The 23,675-nt window shown below is 43.1% G+C and overlaps 1 protein-coding gene across 28 annotated transcripts in view; it reads right to left on the bottom strand.

Moving 5' to 3' along the window:
- Positions 1-23,675, bottom strand: part of Sgip1 (SH3GL interacting endocytic adaptor 1) — a 193,617-nt gene that overhangs the window by 41,223 nt on the left and 128,719 nt on the right. For 16 of the 28 annotated variants that reach the window (XM_028887492.2, XM_028887538.2, XM_028887595.2 and 13 more), the window contains 8 exons: positions 20,838-20,862; positions 19,857-19,908; positions 17,807-17,892; positions 14,302-14,394; positions 10,830-10,904; positions 8,193-8,690; positions 1,828-1,955; positions 685-811 (listed from right to left, as the gene is read on the bottom strand). In XM_028887492.2, the coding sequence (XP_028743325.1) occupies positions 685-811; positions 1,828-1,955; positions 8,193-8,690; positions 10,830-10,904; positions 14,302-14,394; positions 17,807-17,892; positions 19,857-19,908; positions 20,838-20,862 (1,084 nt within the window). The remainder of the gene's footprint in view (positions 1-684; positions 812-1,827; positions 1,956-8,192; positions 8,691-10,829; positions 10,905-14,301; positions 14,395-17,806; positions 17,893-19,856; positions 19,909-20,837; positions 20,863-23,675) is intronic. The other 12 variants (XM_028887623.2, XM_028887641.2, XM_028887660.2 and 9 more) reach the window with 2 other exon arrangements.

Below are 23,675 nucleotides of genomic sequence, written 5' to 3'. Positions count from 1 at the left end.
CAGGACAAGTGTGATGGGCAGTGGGAGAGGCTGGGAGGTGGGAATGGCGGCAAGGCACTCTCTGCGCGGCCATTCTCAACCCTTCACTTTCATCACAGTGTCCACGGAGAGGGACAGGGGCATCTGCTGAAAATGACTGCCTTCCCTCCCCTCCAGGGAAAAGGGACCACACATCACTGAAAAGCACTAGAATAAAGAAAACATTCAAAAAATTTCTCAAGTATCCTAATGCCAATGCCATATTTGTCAACCTCAGACAACCAAAAATGATGAAGAATTGAAAGTTTCGAGACAGTGAACATTCCAAGGTTTTTTGTCTTTTTTTTTTTTTTTAAATCATTTCTGATCTAAACATGCTCTCTCAAAGGGAAATGCTTTTTGTTACAAGGAATATCCAAATATTAGCACCTTCCTTGATGACTTCCTTTGTGAGTCCCTCAGCACGGGACAATGTAAGAAAATCCCTACAAAACACAAGCGTTTTCGAATTCTGTAGACGGTTAACGGGTGTGGCTAAAGCGCTGGTCTCCTTCGCTGAGAAAGTGCTTTCAAGAGAAGAACCAGGTGATAGTAGCAAAGACACAGCAAAATGATGACGACTAGAAACAGGGCCCGGGGAGCTCAGATCCTAAAGGATAGCCAACCAACAGCCACAAAGACACGAAAAGAGAGAGATCATTTTACCAACTGTAGGAGTGGTAGCTGCGCTCAAGGAATTAGTCGACGATATCGAAGAAGTGCTTTCAGCCCGCGCTAAGGGTGCTATTGGAGGAGGGCTGGAAGAGTGTATGGGTGGGCTAAAAGGTCTGGACTGCAGGAGAAGAAAGAGGAAAGTTAGACACAGCCGTAACATTTGGGTTCAGCATTTTAAAACATTTGTTACATTTCATTTATTTTTGTGTTCATGCGTGTGTGTGCATGCCACACAGTGCACACGAGGGTCAAGTGACAGCTGTCTACTCTGGGAGCCACAGAGATTGAAAGCAGGTTTTGGCAGCTGGTGCCTACACTACTCAGCCATCTCGCCGACTGTGGTTTCACTGCCTTTCTTGGCTCTCAGGCCTGGCTATGAAAACTCGGGTTCTTGATGGCCATGGCACCAATGTCACTGAACTGGATTGTACCTATACAAAGCCGGTATGCTGGAGCTGGGGCAGCCATCAGCCACAGCTCTTGCCCTCAGTAGGCACTCCGCCTCAGACGAGCCATCTGCAGGCCTCCCAGGAACTACACTGGTGTATTCCTACATAAAGAGGTTTCCAGAGAATCTGAGTGCTAGGATGCCATTTATTCAGTGGCTGTTGTACAGAGGTCAACGAGATTTACTTCTGGCACAAGCTTCTTAACTGAACCACTGAGGAGACTATTCCCACACTTCAATCATACAATAGAATTCAAGGAAGTGTTAGTAGCACACTGAGAGGCCACCACTCTATATTTATATCACTGAATTCTGCTGCTGACTTATCTGGCGTTTAGGGTCAGAAAGGATTTTTCTTCTTTCAGAGTTTTCCAGTAACTAAGACAAATATTGTAAAATAATACCCCCCCGCCTTCTGAAGAGATTCATATGATAGACCATCACTATTGGCATTTGCCTCCAGCTGCTGCTGAGGAGCTGAAGGCCTAGGCATCGGACTCCTACCATTTTAGACCTTAGCTTGAAAGCTGGGAGAAATCTGAGGGGGGCTGAAAGGCATCCTCACAAGGCAGTGACTTTTTTTTCCCCAGCTGGTCCCTGTGATGCTTAGACCTGAAGTCAAGACGTCCTGTGTTAGGGGACTTGGGGATCTTGTTCTGAGCATGCTAAGGCGGGGAGCAACGTACCACATCTCCAACTCCAGGCTTTCCTGGAGGTAGCTTCGGCCTGGATGGAGGCCGCGGAGGAGGCGGAGGCGGAGTAGTGCTGCTGCACGGAACTAAGGGGGTCGCTGGCCGAGCAGGAGAAGACGCACCTGGAAAACAGGCTGGTGTTAGAGACAGCAGGAAACCCAGGCGGCCAGAAGAACGCGCCAGTGCGGAGCCATGCCCGGCACAGATGCACACTTGCCTTTTTCTCTGCGGTGACTAGACTAAGTCTTTTGCACAGCACATTTCTTTTTATGTCAATAAAGAGAAAAGGGACTCAGTTGATGGCAGAAGCTGAAGCTTATCACCTTGCTGTCATGTGACATCCAATGAAAGGTAAATCCTGGATGGAAGGTGAATTCAGGTGACTCTGGGCTGGGCCGTAGGGGTGGCTCATTTTGACCACGTACACATGGGACTTACAATACATTTTCTTGTTTTTTGTTTTTTGGATTTTTAATTTATGTTCAGAATTTATGTCCGAGATGAAATTGGAAGTTAAAACTTGAAGGAAGATGAATGCTTTTTCCACATTAGATTTTTTTCTTTTTTAAACTCAGGTGAGAGAATTATGCCGTTGACGGTATGTCAACCCCCGAGTGCTAACTTCATCCCTGTCTCAAATACGCAGTGTGAGCAAAGGACACAGCACTACACATCATGAGCCCTTTGTGTGTTGAATCTTTATAACAGAGACACGGCGAGGGCTTCATAAGGAGTGTCCCTGGGAGCCTGCTGAAGTCGGGTTTGTTACTGACCGTCTCTTTGGTGGTTTTGACAAAGCCTCTTGGATTTACTTTTTTGGCTGTCCATGACAAGCATATGAAACACAGATGGTACACGGAGGCTGGCATGCACACTGAGCTCAGTGCTTAGGGACCTGTCTGTCTTCAGTCATAAGTCCGGGATGCATGGAGAACTACCTGGCCCCAGACCTTAGGAGGCAAAACAGATGTTCAGACAGTTCTTGTTCAGAAACCTTGTCACTTGATTAGAAACAGCAGGTTGTACAATCATGCTTTAGAAGAATACTTCCGTCTCCACATTCCTCCCCTAGCTGCCTCCACATTCCCACTACCCGACTAGCTATCTCCACACGTCCCTGCTTCTACATTCCCCATCCCACCAGTTGCCTTCACACCCTCCCACCTCCACATCCCCCATCTTACCAGCTGCTTCCATATCCACCCATCCCCACCTCCATATGCCCACCCTTGTGGCTACTTCCTTTATGAAGCAAGGCACAAAACCAAGGCCACCAGAAGTCCTAGACTAGCACCCCAGTCCAGACTGTGAGATTCTCCAAGAGCTTTGAATCTGAGAAGCAGTGTCATCTCTCATATTAAGAGAGTCTCTGAGGGTTAGCGTTGCTTCTCTTGTTTGAGGAGTGAAGTCTTGAGTGTGTCTCTGCGCTGTTTATACCTAAGCGTAGAGACCCTGTTATTAGCCCCCCCCTTAATGCCCTCACACGCCTCTGCTAGCACCACCAACCATATTCTTTCTTTCATTCTACTCTTACTTTGTTTTACTGGGCCAAGATCTGTGCTAGCACTTCACATGTGTGGCATCATCCCCCGTTTGCATCTCAGTGAAGACGGAAGCTCTTTTAGTGGCATGTCCATGATCAAAAAGCACAAACCATTTGCTAAACCCCAAAGCTTATCTGTCTCCTGAAGCTTCAGATAGACTATGGACTGCCATAATTTGCATACAATGTTTTTATTTTCCACCTTGACAGCTTGCACACATCTTTTGTAATCTAAATGTCCTTAGTATTTGGCTCACGTTCTTTTTTTTTTTTTTTTTTCTTTTAAAGTGTGATTAACAGGCCCACTACAAAGTTTACTTTCAGGATTAAGTAGATGTGATGCCCAGTATATTTATAGAAGACAGATGTGACAGTGTAAGTATAGGAAATATATTCTTAGACAGTAGAGCTTTGTCAGGAAGTTTTCATGGAATTTTTTTTGTGGGGCGGGCACAGGGGTGTTCCATTCAGCTTTAGGACTATCTTGCTATAGGAGTGTTCCAAAATGTCTGCCCACGGGCCATAGTCTTCTGAGTCGAGCTCAGGCAAACACCAGCTTCAGAAGAGAAATTCAAGACCCCCTTCCAGTAATGCTTGGGCTGAGGACTGTCTCCAGGGCAATAAGACTGGGTAAAAGGCTGAGTTTTGGCTTCAATGCCCCTTTCTCATCTGTGAGTGGGATCTTAACCTCTCTGAAACTCAGTTTTTGTGTCTCAAAAAGTTAGAAATGTTCTTCCTTGCAAGGTACTGAAAACAAACCAAACTGCAAGCGCTTCTGAGTTCGCTTTACTCTAAGGTGCTGTATAACACAAGGCAATTGATACTGAAGAGGGCGCTAACGGCTGCCTTTTGATGCGCGTATAGCTAAAAGTAAAAGAAAAACGTTATTAGTTGAAAAGTTAATTCTTTTCCTTTTCCTGTATAGACTCCTTACTTAAGCCACATTATTCTTATCACAGTAATAGAATTGATAGATTATGCAGACAGTCAAGGAAGGTATAGAAACTAAAAGACACACTGATTAATCCCTGCTGGGCAGAGCCACAAGGTCTAGCAGGGCGTGCAGGGCCTGTTGAGTATCTAACAACTGAACCGATGTTCCGCATGCTTTTGTGACATTGCTCACTGGTTCCAAGTGTTATGGTTGCAGGGTCGTATTTAGACATCTCTATCCTCTCTGATTTTCAACCATCCTTTTATTTTACTCTCAAGTAGTGTTTGCTCTCCAGAAAGATGATGTGAAATGCACCGGGTAACCCATTGTTTAAGGCTTAAACATGAGCTACAAGCATTGACAACCTTGGTCCACTCTTGGCCTATTTGCTATTCTCAACCTGCAGTCTCGTCAGTTTCTGAAAACCACATGTGTATGGGTTTTTTCCTTCCTATGTGTCTGTTTGTGGATGGGGTTGGAGGCAAGTGGAGGCAGCGGAGTGGAAATGGTAGAGGCACAGGACATGAAATCCAACAGGTCTTTAGCAGATCCAGGCTCTGCTACTCATAAGGTTTGTGACCAGGGCCAAGGTACCTCTTTGAGCTTTGGTTTTTGGTCAGATGAAGCTAATCACTTTTTTTCCCTGAGATCAGCAATTAATTTGGTCACATCAACCTCTTCTGGCTACTTTTATGCCAACTTGATGCAAGATATAGTCATCTGAGAGGAGGGAACCTCAATTGAGAAAATACCTCCAAAAGACTGGGCTGTCGGGAGGCCTTTAGAGCGTTTTCTTAATTTGTAGTTGATGTGGGAAGATCCAGTCCATGGTGGGTGGTACCACACTGGGCTGGTGGCCCTATGTTTCTATAAGAAAGCCAGTTGAGCAAGCCATGAGGAGTAAGCCAGTAAGCAGCACCCGTCCATGGCCTCTGAATCAGCTCCTGCCTCCCGGTTCCTGTTCTATTTGAGTTCCTGACTTGGCTTCCATCAGGACATGCAAGCCAAATAAACCCTTTCCTCACCAAGTTGCTTTTAGTCATGGTGTTTCATCACAGCAACAGTAGCTTTAACCAAGAGATAACCCCAGGTTGCTCAAAGTCGGTGTGTGTGTGTGTGTGTGTGTGTGTGTGTGTGTGTTATTTTGAATAATATCGTTGAGCAGTAGTTGAGCAGTGTGTTAGTTTCCTGAGCTGGAACATGTCACTCTGAACCTAACTCTTCTCTTTTCCTGGTTCTACACTTGCTGTAGGCTAGCAACATGTTTCTCCTGTGCCTGGGCACACACTCCACATAGACACCAAAGATCAGCGCCTGCATTTCAGTGACATTGTGCTCTAGCTGAGGCTTAGGAACTTTTTGCTTTAAAGAAGTTAAAGTCACTCATTCTTAGGTTCCAACTGTTTTAGCAGCAAGTAACTTCTGAATCATGCTGTGGGTGGGGCCACTTGTCACAGCAGCGGTCACCTGTGCTGGGCATATAGGGGTTCACACATACTTTGAGATGTCTAGGAACAGCTGGCCATACTAGGCTAAGAGCAAAGAAGAGCAGAATTCAAACATCCTATGATTGAGATCCTAAATTTTCATTTGGGGCAGTTTGTCTCTATTGCATCAATACAAGATGAAGGCACACATTAACTGGGACTTAATTAAGGAGATAATGCTGTAAAGTTTCACTTATTCATGGGTTTCACTAGTCAAGTTCAGTCTTCCACTCATAAATCTAACCCCTTAATGCAAGAGAATGTACCTTTAACAGTCTCTATTGGTAACATTTGAAAAATAAGTTCAAATAAGGGCATGAAAGCTAAACACTGAAATAGTAACCAGACTCTGAAAGATTCTAGAACAGAAAGAAGAGCTGCTGTTCCTCACCATGTCAGTGGCCAGTTCACTTAGACATGCCAGGTGACAGGTGAGGGAGAACACAGGTGTAGATCAAACTCGCCCTGTCTTCCCTGACTGTAGAGGTTTGCTTTGAGGAGTACATGATGGTCCACCGTGGGCTGTTGGTGACTATTTCTTGAAATATCCTTTCATAACCCTAAGATCTAGTTCAGGAATAAGAACATGTCAGGAAATGATGGAGGCAAAACCTTCTTTTAAATTGGCAGCTAACTTCTTCAGGGTTGCTGTTCGAGAAGTTGTAAGGTAAGGTAAGAACATAGCTTTGTATCCCAGACAAGATCCTACAAGGTAGTATTGTATGGGAGTAGCTGCTCTAGCCTTCTAGGATTGGAGAGAGAAGTACGGTGTAGCTACTCACTACAGTATGGAGTTGGTCTTGTTTGTTTGTTTGTTGAGAGAGGGTTTCTCTGTGTAACAGTACAGGCTCTCCTGGGACTCACTCTGTAGAACTGGCTGGCCTCTAACTCAGAGATCTGCCTGCTTCTGCCTTCCTGGTGCTGGGATTAAAGGCTTGCACCACCACCACCACTGGGTCTTTTAAGAACACTCTGGAGGACACACAGCACTGTAGGGTTGGTGAGTGTCAGCAGTAATGTGAGTTCAGCCTGTTCTGTGACCAAACGTTTCAGAAGTACCCGAAGAACACAGTGGTCAGGAGTTACAGCTCAGGCCCGGATGAAATCTGAGGGTCTAAATGCCAAGTCTGAAACCATCTAGCTGTTTAAACTGTTTTTGTTTTTTTTTTAATTCTGTAAAATGGGGACATTTAGTACTGAAGACAGGTGGTTGTTGCGAGGCTGAAGTGATATATTTAGTTGTTCTTATTATTGGAAAATAAGCTCTCAAGGGTCTTATGGCAAAGACGCTGGCTGGTTCTGTTTACTGCTCTACTCCCCAGACTTATGTGTTGATTGTTTTCCTTTGTAGGGGAGCTGGGCTGAGCACACTGTCGATCCAGCCCACTCTGACACTCTCAGAATCGTTCACTTTACAAAGCACAGGTGCATTTGCCGACACAGAGCACGCTTCGGAAGGCACTCTGTGGAAAGAGGCGGCAGTGACGGGATCAGGATGGAGGCAAATGCCTTTCCCCTCTGTGACTTTCTAGATCTAAGTCCCTGAAACTTGGTGGCCTCTTTCCAGGCAAATATCAGGGCCTCCTGGAAGATGTTGAGACTGAACCTGCACGCAGAGGAAAGGGACACTGAGGCTCTGACCAGGTGACAGGAGCAACAGCGGAGCATGGGGTGTGGAAAAACCTGGGTATTTCCTTGGCAAGTGTTCCTATCTTTTGACACTTAGAAAACACAAAATGCAGCTTCAAATAAAGATGAAAAGAAAAATTCAACAGGAGAGTTTGCATCCTAAGTCTCATTGCCTATCACTATACCTAGAGGTGGCATGGGGTGGTGGTGGTGGTGGCTGATGAGTCAGAGACCTGATCACGTGACTCAGGTACAGTGGAAGCATGACTCATCCAATGGTTGTTGTCAAGTATCTCCTTTGCAAGCCTCAGCATCCTCCCCCAGACTGTGACTTATAAACGGTAGGGCCCTTGTGAGGTGTCTTACGGGGGTGGGGGAAGAGAAAAGAAAAAGGAAAAGGGGAGAAACCAGACATTTAACCTGTAATCTACTTGCTGTGACATTTATCCTTCTAGAACTTTCTACATTTCTAAACAATGACATCACAGCTTTCTTTATAAGAAACCCACAGCGCCCCCTGCCCCACCTTCTAACTGTAGGGCACTCCTAGGCCTGGGAGTGCAGGACAAGACACATCCACAGACTTGGACTATGACTGGAGCATTCAACGGACCAGAACATGCCACAGGGCCACAGGACACCAGACCAAAGGAGGAGTGGCAGAAGCCCTACAGCCAGTTGCCAGGCAGGAGGAGGGTGTTGCTCACATCGCAGCAGCCACAGCCATTCCCCAGCACACGAAGCACACTCAAACAGAAAGACATACCACTGGTGGTCCCCGTACCACTGCCCGAGCCAGGTCCGGGGGACGAAACCACAGTCCTGTAGGTGGGTGGTGGTGGGGGAGGTGGAGTTGCTCTCTGCCCCAACCCACACTCTTTAGGAGAGGAGATCGTTTCTAAGTAATCATCTTTAATGAAGGGCTGCTCAGCGACTTTCTTCTGGACTTCTTCTAAATTGAGCGGAGATGGTACATTGCGAGGACCGGGAGGCCCTGGGGGACCGGCAGAGCCTGGGGGGCCAGGTGGGCCTGGAGTTGGGGAGTCAGCTGGGATGTCTGATGCAGCTGGTGGGGTCACCACCTTTTCCCTTGGAGTCAACTCTGGAGTAACATGTTCCGGGGATGCATCAGAGAAATGGACCCACTTCTCTTCAGTGTTAACAGCGACAGACTTGGGGGACAACACAGGGCCAAAAATGCTGTCCAGGTCACTGATGGATGGCAGTTTCTCAATTTTGGCCTCTGTGGCTGACTGGTCATTTCCTGTGGTTAAAGTAGTTGATTTAAAATTTTTTTTTTTATTAACTCTTACTATTACTTGTATAGGGGATAGAAGGAGGGTAGAGGCAAAGCTTAGCAGGCATATTGCACCGTGTGAGGTGCCTCCAAGGGCATTCTTTACGATGAAGAAATGCCTTTACTGAATTAAGCACTGAAGGGAGAGGGTAGGCACTCAGTTCAATACGTGACTCATATTTCTATGCTAGGGTTTACTCCTATGGAAGGTAACTGCGGCAGACGCCTCACCATTATTTAAAATGATAAGCATAATACTGCTCTCGAGTGGCGTGTTGTGACCGTTTTGAAAAGCTAGTATCCAAGTCCCTTCAGGCTCTGGAAGTGCAGCCACCCAAGGGGAGGGCATTTTTGAAAACCTGGTCTGCTGAATACACACAACACAGCACGAGATCTGAGCCCTGAAAACCAGCCTTGTCTTTTCAAAGCTTCTCCAGTCTAAGGAGTTAAACAGACTGTTTGGTAAAGCTAATGATAATCTCTGATAATTGAAAAAAACAAAACAAAACAAAACAGGACATCACATTTAGCTGTAGATTTACTTTAACTACACCAGAAACACGAGATTGTTAAGAAGGTAAGCCCACATGAATGTGTACAAACACAACACACTCCACGCACAGCACACACAGGGGATACAGCAAGGCATTTGCTACTGATTAGAAATGTTATATGGATACCTGCGTACAGGGGGGAAGATCATGAAAACATCTTTAGAATTTCTTTTCCCACAAAGCAGAGCTCGTTAATACACTAGTAGTGACTGTAATGTATTTCTTTCTGAAGTATGATACAGAAAATTTCATTTTGCTTAGATATCAGCAGTATATTCTTTTCTACACATATCAATAATAAGAGGAAAATTTAAAAACTGAATCCTTTAGTGAAGGATAAAATATTTGATGATTACAAATGGGAAAATAGTTCTTTTTTTTTCTTTTAAAGCAACAATGAGGTTATTTAAATTAGAAATTGCTGCCTAAATAGCTGCAAGGCACAGCCATACCTCACCTTGCTTGTAAATGACTTATGGGCTATAAAAACTGGCTTGGTATTTCCATATTTCTGATTGGAAAGAGTTAATTTCCAAGGCTGCAAAGCCACACACAAATGGGCTAGCCTTTTGCATGACTGTCAATAATTTATGATTTTGTTGCTAGTAGATTTATTTGTAGCTAATACAATTTATGGAGACACAGGATCTCTAAACAACTGAACTTGCAAAGACCTTACTTACGATGCTTTTGGCAACTCTCTAGTGGGCTTGAGTCAGTATAAATTTTATAAATGACTGTGCCTAGCTTTCTGTTTTTCTGATGAATATCCTGTTCTGTCTCTGTCAAACTCACTAAGCTGCAGGGACAGCCCGGCGTAAAGCTGCTACAGGATTCCAAAGGTGATAAAGAGCCACATTCTAGGGCTCAGGTAAATAAAATCACCATTACTACTTTTGAACTGCTTGTCCAGTAAGACCTGGCAGATAATAAATTGCATGAATGCATAGTATTGATTTTAATACAAAGGAAAAGCTGTGTCTCAGAAATGATAGGTCCAAAATAGCTTACAGCAGTTCCTTGCCATATTTTATAATTATTACCACAGCCTTTGCAGCGAAATGATTAAATATTTGAATGACCACTGGGGAAAATAATTCCTCCAACAGGTTACTGCTCATTCTGGGACCCACTTAAGCTTTTATACCCTAAGCAACCACTCTTGGGTCTACCAGATGGCCTATTGGCTCTTGAAAGATACAAATTGTACTTTGAGACTATTCATTTTCAAGTCATTCAAACGAGAGCCCACAAAGTGAGAGACTGAGTAAATAGTTGACTTTTCATCTTCTGGCAACTTTTTTCGACTTTGTAATCAGTGCAGCCCCCACCATATAAAATTATGCTAAAACAAACTGTGTATGTCTGTGTGACACCTGGGAGTGTACCTTACAGTAAGCCAGCACAGTAAGTTGCAGGGACGTTGAAACCCAACATGAGCACTCTGCCTGTCCGCACAGCCTATGCCTCCTAATGCATCAAGGGCATATTGTCGTCCAAGGCCGTGGATCTGTTTGCCACATCATCTCAGAGCTGTAAAGACCTAGTTTACCTGTTGCCACTGTTAAGGGGGAGCCTGTTCGAGGTGGGGTGGCTGGTACAGTTTTTGGAGGCAGAGGTGGAGGAGCTGCAAAAAGAGAAGCAAAGTGTTAGCAATCACAGTCTTCCCGAACTAAACAAAAAGGTAAAAGAAGCATGATTTGGGCTTTTATTCACACGTCTCATCTTGGAAATGGGCTAGCCACGGTCTATGTTTTTAAGATGGCAATGCCAAGTGTGCTGGCTAATTTTATGTCAACTTGATACAAGCTCTAGTCATTGAAGAGGAGGGAACCTCAATTGAGAAAATGCTTCCATAAGATAGGATTGCAGGCAGGCCTGTAGAGCATTTTTAAAATTAGTGATTGATGTGTGAGGGCCCAGTCCATTGTGGGTGGGGCCACCCCTGCCTGATCTGGTGGTCCTGGGTGCTATAAGAAAGCAGGCTGAGCAAGCCATGGGAAGCAAGCTAGTAAGTGGTACTCCTTCATGGTATCTACATCACCTCTTGCCTCCAGGTTCCTGCCCTGCTTGAGTTCCTGCCTTGGTTTCCCTCAATGGACTGTAATATGTAAGCCAAATAAATTCTTTCCTCCCAAAGTTGTCTTTGGTCATGGTGTTTCATCACAGCAATGATAACCCCAACTAGGACTCCAAGAGACAGAAGCAACCAGATTCCTCCATCTTATGACCATAGGAGTTTTACAAAAGGTAAGATAACAATATCAACATTTTATTCATTCAACAGACATCAAGCCACAGCTAAGTTCAATTCCTTTACTAGGAGTAAGGGGCACTGTGTTGAATAAACACTGGCTGTGTTCTGGAGGAATAGTGATTGATCATAAATCCTGGTAACACTTAGTTCCAGTCCAGGGTGTGACCACAGAAACAGCAAAGGCCCTGAGGGGGCTCCAGGGAGGGGTTTTAAATCTAGTCTGGATAATGTTGCCTATATTGTATCTGGACAGATTTTGTAATATTATGCTTTTAAACTCTTAGCCTATGTGGTAGTTTGAGTATAATTGGACCCCATAATCTCATAGAGAATAGCATTATTGGGAGGTGTGACTTCGTTGGAGTAGGTATGGCCTTGTTGGAGGAAGTGTGTCACTGTGGGGGCAGGTTTTGAGGTCTCCTGTGCTCATGATACACCTAGTGTCTCAGTCAGCTTCCTGTTGCCTTTGGATCAGGATGTAGAGTTTTTCAGCACTATGTCTATCTGCATGCCCCCATGCTCCTGCCATAATGACAATGGACTAAACCTCTGAAACTGTAAGCCACCACCTCAATAAAATGTTTTCCTTTATAGGAGTTGCTGTGGTCAAGGTGTCTCTTCACAGTAATAGAAACCCTAAGACAGCATGTCTTAGGAAGTTAGAAGTGAAGTGAATGGGCCAAAGAATAAGCATTCCCAATAAACACTTTTAAGAAATAAAATCCTAAGATAAAAAAGTACAGCATGTTTACCCCTACCAGAAATTTTGCCCTTATGGATAGGGTTTCTCATTTTATAGATGAAATTAGGAATTATTCTTCCAACAGGTAAATTTTTCTTTTTTCTTAAAATGTGTGTTATTTTTTCACTTGTCATATTTGGTAGAATCAAGAGTTCTCATGATTGTCATAAGCCCTCCCTCACTGTGAACCTGAGTATGGGCCCATACTTTATATCCTAAGGTCAGAAGGAGCCAGGTGGGCCCGAAGCTAGAGAGCCCTGACTAGTCCTCTCTACCCTGGACACCCCAGGAAGAGTGTCTTCCTGACATTACTCCCCTCTCCATCCTCAGTAACACACACACACACACACACACACACACACACACACACACACACACACACATTATCCTGTCTTTCTATCTTAAAGCTCATGGATAAGTAATTATTTAAAATAATTTTATTTTATGTGTATAAATGTTTGCCTACATGTATGTGCAATATATGAGTGCCCATGGAATCCATAGGAGGGTGTCTCCTAATTCTATGGAGTTAGAGTTACAGATATTTGTGAGCAGGCATGTGGGGGCTGGAAACCAAACCCAGGTCCTCTATAAGAGCAGCAGGTGCTGTAAACTACTGAGTCATCTCTCCATCCTAAGTGGTTCTTAATCTTAGCTAGGAGCTGTTGAAAATTATTTCCCAAGTGGATCTTTACCCTGAGAGTTAGGAGCCAATCAGAGGTTTTGCTCCTATCTCATCACCTCTACTAAAAAGTCAAGAGGATAATCACCAGAGATCATAAAATAAACATACCATAAGCTCTAACACTAAAGAGGGGAACTTCCACGGCAACCACAAGGCAAGCAGAATTATTGGATGCCGATCAGTTCAACAGCAGCTATGCTAAGTGGACACATTGCATGTATAGTTCTCTCTAAAGTTCTACTCTTTCTACATAAACATGACTTTTGTTTATTTTCTTGCCACTTAATAAGAAGAGTTTTCTAGGAATAATTTGGATAGCTTAGATATGTAAAGAAAGGTGGCTTTTGTAGCCCAGTCGCATGGAGAAGCACTCAGACTCTATGGTCCACGCCATCTCTGGTAACACCATTCAAAGCTCAGAGGTTTAAGAAAAGCTACTGATTCTTGCTTTCCCCGCCCTGTTTTTGAGAAAAATATTTTTTACAAAGACTGGATCACATGACCTTAGAGTGACAACATTCTCAACAAGTAACCTTTTAGCCTTTCATTCTGAATGCCTTTGGCTAATTACTGTTGCCAGTTTTAGGTACCAAAAGTAAAGCCCTGGGGATGCTGGGTTGGAGAAAGTATTTACTGGTGAGTCTCAATGCATAAAAAAAGACCCATCCATGCTCGGTTCACTTTCCAGATACCTCCTGAAGTCCATTCTTCCCATGAGGATTTCAAGGAGTACCTTCTATACTCATCCGGCTATGGGTGTCTACTAATGGAGACTTTGTAAATTCGTGGGTAACCGGCTTGACCTAGTGACTAACCCAATCAGCCCAGCTAGTCCAACTCACCAGAGGCGAGGGATTTACAAGGCCTTTCAAGGGTCTCCAGTCACCTGGGCTGACACTGCCATACATTTGACTTGTTTTTGTTTTAGTGCCTCTCTGCTAGAGAGCCTGCTTGTCTCGCTTTCCAGGTCGTCTTTCCTGTCTATGGGTCCCTCCTGTCCTTTTTAGTCTCAGGTGTTCACTGGGACCAGCAGAGACCCAGCTAGACTTGCTCAGTGATTGTGTTGTGTGGTTGTCCAGTGCCTTCAGCTCAAGACTTCTGACTTGGACATAGCTACACGGGACGGATGGATGAACAAAAGGTCACGTAAGATGTCAGAAGAGGGGCCGCCTCAAGGCTAACTACACTACTTCCTTTTGTTAATTCACCCCAGCTTGGTAACCTGACCTCACCTGTTAGATAATAATGTCTCTTTTTGAATTCAAATATTATCCTTATAAGAGTTGCCTACAATTTTACTATGCAGTCAGAGAGTAAAATGAGTCAGATACATAACTTACTTCCAGTGGGAAAAGGTCTTGCTAGCTTTGGTGACTCCGTGCTTGGGTTAATTGGTTGGCCTGAACCCCATATCTCAGGCTGATCTAAAAGAACTGGAAATAGAAAAACAGAATTTCTCAGGGTAAGTTCAAACAAGAATCTAGAATTCTGATTAAAGTTGAGCTTCATAACATGACCCCCACACCTTGCATCATCCTAGAAGTTTAATTTAGGAGTGTGCTGATCCACACACTCTTCAGGCAGAGAACAGAAGCAGAAGCATGGTGCATGGGGGAGCAAGGGGGTGTCTGTGTGCATACATGGAGCTAGATCAAAGGAGACTCCAACTCTAACCCACACTTTCTTCCTAGGTTGTCCCCTAAGGACAGTCTGGATGCCACTACACTTACTGTCCCCATTTCTGTACCATTCAGAAATTTTAGGAATTAACTCATGAGCATTTATTTTGTTGTTAGTTGGTATAGTGAAAGATGTCTATGAATATGCTTCAATGTCGAAAATGTCTGCATTCTGTACAGCGGTTCCTATTTTTAAAGATTGTTCAGTCTCTTAACCCTTTACAGCATCATAAAGAGTAATGATTATTCTAAAGATGCTTGTTGAACATTTTAAGAGAACCGGAACATTTTAAAAATTATTATTTTATTTTATCCTGCCTTTATGTATGTTTGTGTGCCATGCCTGGCACCTGAGGAGGCCAGAAGAGGGAGTTGGATATCCTGGAACTGGAGTTTTAGATGATTGTGAGCTGCCTTGTGGGTGCTGGGAATTGAACCCAGGTCCCGTGGAAAAGCAGCCAGTGCTCTTGGCTACTGAGCCCAGGAATCAGAAAATGAATAGTTCTTTAGTTCTTTAGAAGCAAATCAAGGCAATGAAGTATTGGTCTAGGAGCACTGAATCTAACATTGTCTTTCTTTTGGTTTTGATTGTTACTGTTCAGGTGTAAATAAGCAGTCCTTTTCAGTAAGTGCATTGTTATTTGATGTGCAGTATGGAGCGTAGGCAGAATGTGGATTTTATTGTAGCTTCTAGCTTCTTATAGAATCCTGGGCAAGTCATTTAACCTCTTTGGGCCTCCCTTCTGCAGTAGAAAAGGGAGGCAATAACAACCCCAGGAGTAACCGAGAGGACGAAGAGGGCAGTGGGGTGCAAATACATATACACACAAAATGTATACATCAGGCACTCATCTGAGGCCAACAGCTGGTATTTTGTATTTCATTCTCACAGCACCACCATGTGGTAAAAGCCAATGCCACTGTTGGGAGAGAAAAACCAATGACTAGCATTCTCAAACACTTGTCCACACAAAAAGTCCAGGGGCTAAGACCTAATGCAGGCTCAGCTCTTTCCAATCACTGCTTTTCCCTCCTAGGTCCTCGAAGCAACCAACCACAGAATAACCTACCTAAAGAAGTAAAGAGTGAGCAGAGAGGAAAGGGAGACATGGCCAGGGGAAGGGCTGATGTGCTTGGTGCAAATGTCAGAACTTTGCCAAACTTCAGTGGCTAAGGTCAGAAAGACAGACAAACAAGACTCGTCAGTGAGTCCAGATGTATGTCTTCCTCTGTCACAGTTCTCCATGCAAGCCTAAACTCTGTGCTGGGAACAGCATTGCTTCTGTGGGTTCAACATGGGGACCACCTGGATTTAAAAACAACAACAACAACAACAACAAACAACAACAACAACAACAAAACACTTCTATTCTCATAGGAGATATTTCTGTATGCTTATAGAATTCCTTAAATGTGCAGGTTCAGATGCGACACACCAGCTCTCTCTACCAGTTACCTCACAATTACATCATAAAAGACAAAACTGATCACAGATGACTTAATAATACAAATTACACCCCCCCCATTTTGTATAGTTTTGTATAGTTCTAGGTTACAAGAGTAATGCCACTGAGAAGGTATTTAGGAACAGTATTTTTTGTTGTTGTTGTTGTTGTTTATAAATTTGCCTAACTAAATCATTGAAAGCATCCAGGTGTAGCTATGCTACTGAACCATTCTTCATAGAAAAGGAGTTTTAGTTGGTCACATTCTCTGTAGTGTGCTTTGGTTAAAAGTGATGGATGTGTCTTCTAGAGTTTTCTCTTAAAACAGTTATCAGTGAGTTCTTTGGCTTTGTCTGCTGCTTTTCTTCTGGAAGGGATAAGAGCTGGTGCAAGCCCTTGCACTCTGAGATGAAGGTAACCAGTGAGGAGAAGAGGAGCCCCACCACCCTCTTGGGTTTACCTCTCTACTGTTACCAAGAAATAAAATTCTGTCTTGATTACTGTACTTTGAAATCTCTTTGTTACTTTAGCTTAGGCTTCTTGTCTACTTATTATGTTAAGTCTTTGTTTGTTTGTTTTCAAGACAGAGTCTCACTATGCAGCTCCAGTTGTCCTGGAACTCATTATGTAGTTCAGGCTGGCCTTGAACTCACAGAGATTCACCTGCTTCTGCCTCCCAAGTGCTGGGATTAAAGGTGTGCGCCACCATGCCCAGCTTATTATGTATGTGTTAAGGACACTGCTCCATTGGGGCCTAGAAAGTTACCATCTTATCACATATATAGTTTAGAGTTCTTTTAAAAAAGATAGTATTTTTAATTATGTATATGTGTGCCTGTCTATGGGCACATACATGTGAGTGCAGAAGATGCTGCTGGAGTTTAGAAGAGAGGGTTGGATCCCCTGGAGCTAGAGTTGCAGGCAGTGGTGAGCTTTTCAATGTAGATACTAGGAACTGAACTTGGGTTCTTTGCAAGAGTAGCATATGCTTTAACCATATTTCCATAAAAGTGGGGCCATATATCCAGTCCAACTTTAGAGTTTTTAAGTCAAACAACTTTTTATAATTACATTCAATAATGCTTATTGGAAATACATGTATTGGGCATAAATATAATTCTAATATAGACTAGATCTCCTTTGTAAAGGGATGCTTTCTATCAACAAGACATATTTATAGCCCTTCAAAAACCTGGTTAATGTTAAACACTTAAACATTTAATTGTAGAATAAATATTTAGTAGACAACCCAAAACTAATGGCAGAAATGTAGGTATTTCTCTTATAGCATTGCTAAATGATTGGCAATGCTTCCTGGATTGTGAGCTCGCAGACCTGTCCACTCTCTCACTGACACTGCCCTGATGAGCTGGAAAAGAGTGAATACCATCAGAGAGGCCTCGCTACTGAGGGTGAGAAGACCCCTCTCTATTTATACTTCTGCTTACACTTCTCACAGCAGCTCTTGGGCTCAGAGTTTATTTTCCCTGATCAGGATTGGTGTTGATCGACTTTCATTTTTACTGGCCTATTTTCAGGAATGAAGTTGTTAGCCATTCTGGGAATAAAATTTTAAATCCTAAAATAATAGATGCTTTTCAACTAAACTCACAGCACACTTCTACCATGAGGGTCTGATGGTATGTTGACAATACATAATTACATACATTTACTCGAGAGAAGTAACTCCATAGTAGTGCTGTAGACATACAGTTCCATACCTTCTGTCTTCTGTTCATCAAAAGCTGATTCTAATGGTGGACCAAAGAGAGGAGCAAGGGCCAGCGTATCATCTGGAGGCTTCTTGCTAAAACATGCATTTTAGGTAGAGTATATAGAGAGAAGGATCAAAAATTAATGCTCAAAACTGATACACAAACTTTCAAATACTTTCCTTGGTTAAACAAGTATTTGTAATTGTGTACTTAGGCAAGCACATGTGTGTACAAAGCTTCTGTTGGCCTTAGAAAGTATCACTTGAAAGGGTCATGGCGGGAGATAAGACCCTGAGGTCTACTGGAGGCCTGGGTGCAGTTCCAACAGAAACACCATGGTAAGTCTCTACACATAGAAGTGACATATTAGAGATGCCAGTTTATTATAAGGCACCTTTCTGTCACATGAACTCAGAAGACTACACATATTTACTTTTTTATGGTTTTGAGACAGCTTCTTATAAAGCCCAGGCTGTCTTAAAATTCATGACCCTTGTGCCTTTTGCCCCACGTGCTGGGACTACAGGTGTGTGTGTCAACGTGACTAGCCTAAAAATAAAGACCTGTCATTACCTGTGATGGCTAGTTTTTATGTCATAAAAACTATGTTTTGACATAAGCTGGGGTCATCTGGGAAGAAAACCTTAATTGAGAAAATGTCTCTATAAGATTGGCCTGAAGGCAAGTCTGTGGGAGCATTTTCTCGATTGATGATTGATGTGAGGGCCCAGCCCATGGAGGGTGGTTCCACCCCTGGACTGGTGGTCTTAGGTCGTGTAAAAAAGCAGGCTGAGCAAGCCATGAGGAGCAAGCCAGTAAGCAGGACTCTTCATGGCCCCTGCTTCCGTTTCTGCCCTGACTTCCTTTGAAGGTGGACTGTGACCTGAGACTTATAAACCTTTTCTTCCTTCAGTTGTGTTTGGTCATGGTATTTTATCATATAAATAGAAACTCTAACCAAGACATCATCTTATTTCTTTTTTTCTTTTTTTTCCTTTTTCTTTTTTTTGGTTTCCTTTTGAGTCAGAGTTTCTCTGTGTAGCTTTGGTGCCTGTCCTGGATCTTGCTCTGTAGACCAGGCTGGCCTCAAACTCACAGAGATCTGCCTGCCTCTGCCTCCAAGTGCTCTTATTTCTTGTTGTAATTAATGCAATTTAATGAAAGTGAAGCATGGAGCTATTTACATGGTGCCCAGGAAGTTTGTGTTGGAATAAAAAAAAAAAACAAAAAAAACAAAACAAAACTGGGACATTCAGTTTCTAATTTCCTCTTGCTCCCTCCTACTTAATAAACCAGTGATGTCCTAACCCAAGATATCTTAAGAGTATTGAGATATCTCATCTTTCCTCCTGACTACTTGTCTAGATGGATTATTATTACTATCATCATCATCATCATCATCATCATCATTGTCTCCATTCCTTCTCCAGACCCGATTCCCATCAGAGAGTCTAATGATTTTCGTGTGCATGTCATCCATGTGAAGGTTGGAGAAGAAAATGGAGAAGTAGGTGGAGGATGAGAAGACGGAGAATCCAAAGTTTAAAGAGATACAACTATCATTTTGGAAAAAATAACTATTTGTATAATACTTCACTCAAAGAATCCACAGTGAAATACAATTTTTCTCTCTCTCTCTGTCTTTCTCTCTCTCTCTCTCTCTCTCTGTGTGTGTGTGTGTAAACAAAATAGAAGATTCTTTGATAGGAAAGTTAGAAAGTATTATGAAAGTATGTGCAACTATCCAACATCTCTTTTTTAGGGCAATATAATGTATCTCAGATGAACATTCCAGAAATAAAAAAAAACCCTCTTTGTACACAACTCTAGTTTTCTCATCAGTGAGTAGACCATACATTCTGCCGTAGACAAATGCAGGCATTTACCCAAAGGTTCCCCTTTGGGCTGCATACATGAGAAATGACAGCAAATTTGGCTGTAGCTACATAAACTCACATACATGTTAGGCCCTACATTCGCTGAGACCTGGAGGATATTTGCTGAAAAGTTAAAAGTTGGTGATGAATAAAATGCAACCAGTGTCTTCCATGCTCACCTTGTAAGTTCGGGAGTGGGGGTAGAACGCCTGGGCCTTGCGACTTCTTCACCTGACATACAGGACAAAAGACCTGTTTAGGCATATCTTTAGCAGTCCCTTCGGGTGTGTCATATGAGCTATGTTTGGAAACACTTAGAGATTTCAGCGCCATCAGTAAGCAACCTAACATGACAACTGCAAACCAAACCCTCTCTCCTGGCAAGGCAACAGCCATATAGCTGCCATATGTGGTAGGAGTTCTCTGGCATTTGTAAAACCCCATTACCCAAAGAAAAACCATAAACACGCCAAGAATTGAAGATTTGTTCACTGTCGAGCTCGGAGGAACAGCCTATCAGTCTTCAAATGCCCGTTGCCTGAATGGGTTCTGGTTCTCAGTTACCATGGGGGATAATAATCCAGGCCACATGCCCACAGTCCACAGATCGGGTTGGCAGCCTACTCTTTTTTTGAAATGGCAAGAAAATGTTGCAGCTTTAAGGATTAATTTAGATTTTCCTAGGATACATTGTATGTGGCAGGAGGGGTATCGGATACTGTATATGTTAGCCTATGTCATATCACTTTGGTGGACCGAGCATTTTATACCCGTATGTAAGAATGGATACATTGTATCTGCCTTTAGTGCCTTTGGGACATTCCTCCTCTCTCCCCACCTCTAGCTACAGTGTGTCTAATCAAACACATTTGATTAAATTAACTTCCAAGCTTAAAGATGCAGCAAGAGCTGGCAAACACCGGAAGGAAGCACCTGTGTTTTTCCAAAAATACATTTGTTTGGAGAATTTAAGCATTAATTATTCATAACCCAGATACCCTCCATCATAACAAGAAATCTTTGCTGTAAATGTTTGGTTTTGAAAGACTTAAAAATAAATCCCCCAACTGTGCAATTCAAATGCAAACATGCTCCAAGATCCAGGGAACTATTCCTTCTGTCAATCCATACTCTATTTCTGGGAGCTAAGACATACTTACTGGATAAGTTCCTTTTAATTGCACCCTAGAATTAGAAATAAACACTATAAGGCTTAAGACCACAGATATGTTATGTACAATATGTATTATTTCTGTCATTTCAATTAAACTGAACTCAAAGATACCCCAGATTAGGAAAAGGAATTTTGACTCAGTACCACACTGAAGTTGGAACCTGTAGGTAGACACACACAAATCAGTTTTTCATGTCACTCTAAAGTGATAGAGAAGAGGGAGAGAGCAATCTATAAGTCACCAGAATGAGCAAGCCCCTTACCTGGGTGGATTTAGTAAGGGCACAAATTGGTCTCTTACAACTAGGACCCTCTTGAACTTTAGCACCTAAGAATCCAAACTTATTAAATATTTAGTATTTGAAAATTCTAGGATGTATGAGTACTGTCTGCTCCTGGTCAGATGGGATCTTGAAGTAGTTAGCAGAAATAGTCATCAGAATGGATAGGACGTGAATGTTAATGTCTACTCATGTCCCACTGACAGGAGCATTTCAAACAGGAATCCCAGAAAGCTCCATCTTCCCTACCCATTTTCCCCTTTGGCTTCTCCCCCTGCCAACCAGGAGCCACGTCTTCAGTGCAAGGGCCTCTGGCAGGATGCAAACAGTCCTGGCAGAAATAATCCATGCAGGGCACTGCTAGTGCTGGAATCTTGGCACATACTTACTCAGATGGTAGGAAAAGTAACTCAATGAAAAGTTCTGACTCAAAGTCAGAAGCTGTGAAAGGTTCTTAGCAGGGACTCTTCCAGAAAAGTGAGGAACCAGGAGGGCGGCATCATGAGGCAAGGCATCATGATGTAGGGAAGGTGGAAGTTCAAGGAAGTGGTCCGAGAGGCAATCCCTCCCACCCTTTCTCACTGTGGGGAAGGTAGCTGCTGTGTTGTGTTCTCTCAGACAACAATGTTAACAGTGCAGGGCATAGTTCAGTACTCTACAGTAGACTGGCTGTATTTCATCTTTCCTGGAACTGGCAAGTCAGAATTTTCCTGCCCCAGTTTGAATCTATTTATGACAGAGGAACAATTTGAGTCAGAACAGACCCATTAGATGTTTCTTGGTGGATGGCTTAATAGCACAGATTACATCTTCTAGCTTGTTTTGCCTGAAAAATGCAATTTGTTTGGTCTTACCCCGTGTGCCAGATAGAGAACGATCACATTATTAGTAATGAAATAAATACACTGATTTCAACCTGCTTCATTCATTATGGGAGTTTGGATATAGGAGATATAGATACACATGACTGAAGGACGAATTGTTAAAGCAGAGTTGGACCCTCAGATATGAAAGAAGAGACACAGAGTTTCAAATACTGAATTCCAAGATTAATGAGCTGATTGAGGGAACAGGGCCCCACTTTGTACTGGAAGAACTGCAACCTAGCAGATAGAAGATACCGGAGCCTGAACTGAAGCCCTTTAGATCATCTACACTGCTCACTTTATTAAAATGGCGATACCTAAGGAAGCAAGAAGGACACTTTTCCAATATTCATCAAGTACCATGCATGTCCCTTCCTCCCACACACATTTATCATCGGGAGGCAGCAAGGGAGCTCCTGCAACAGTATCACATATACCTCAGCAATGAGGGAGTTAAGCGCAAGCCAGACATGGAAGAAATATACAGAAAAGCTCGGTTTGTTTTGAAATGAGAAAGAATAAAGCAATTACCAAGGAATAGATTTCAATGGCCCACAGCGACAAGCCAGCCCAACAGGAGAGAGAGGCTCATTGTCAGCTGAGTGTGTGGCACAGCCCTTGAGGACCTGAGGCTGCAGCATGACAAATGGGTCTGAGGTGCTGTCACCACAGAGGCCACACCCAGGAAGTAAGCCCATTGACCTCAAGTGACCATGTTTTCATTCCATTAATTATTACTGACTATAATGTGTGCGTGTGTGTGTGCGTGTGCGTGTGCGTGTGCGTGTGTGTGTGTGTGTGTGTGTGTGTGTGCAGACAGGCACATACATAAAATAGTGAATTACTTGTTATTTTGGATTAATGAATTCATTCCTTATGAGTTGTCACAATCTGAGAAATCACCTAACGGCTGGGTTGGAATCATCATATCCTGGCTGTCTGTCTGTCTCTGGAGATGCCATCTTGTAGTTTAAATAGAAAACCAGTAGCTTGTCACTGGGTAGGGTGGTATTTGCCTCAGATAGTAATTAATGACTATTGATTGGCATAAGCTTAGGAACATTTCAGAGAACTTTGTGCCCCCCTCTCCCCTCCTCCCTTCCTCTCTTTGAGATGGAATTTTCCTAAGTATTCCCAAGTGGACCTGCACTCACTATGTAGCCCAGGATGGCTCTGGACTTGCAATAATTTTCCTGCCTTAGACTCTCCGGAGTGCTGGTATTACAGGTCCACACCACCACTGCAGTCATACTTCTCTAAAGGATGATTAGGTAGATGTGGTCACTCCAACAGCAAAGTCTTCTGTATTGCTTTTAATTCTTCAGATTCTTTGACCTGAGGAAAACTGATTTCCCTTTGAAAAATGTGGACTACCAGGATGAATATCATGTCAAAGTTGTCTAAAACAGTGGAGTGTACCTCCCTTTCTCAGGGTGAATTTTGAGTACATATTAGTGTGTACTGATCAAGATTTTTCTTATTTTAAAATTATGTTTTGTGTGTCTGTGTGGGTATGTATATGTGAGTGCAGGTACCTGCAGAGTTAAGAAAATCCCCGGGCCTGGTTATAGGCAGCTCTGAGCTGCCTAACATGTGTTTTGGTAACCTAATTCAAGTTCTTTATATGTTCTTAACAATTGATCCATCTCTCTAGCCCCACATTATTATTATTTCTGA

This window comes from Peromyscus leucopus, chromosome 2 (assembly GCF_004664715.2).
Source record: "Peromyscus leucopus breed LL Stock chromosome 2, UCI_PerLeu_2.1, whole genome shotgun sequence".
Classification (NCBI taxonomy): domain Eukaryota; kingdom Metazoa; phylum Chordata; class Mammalia; order Rodentia; family Cricetidae; genus Peromyscus; species Peromyscus leucopus.
This window is presented reverse-complemented; position numbering and strand designations above follow the sequence as displayed.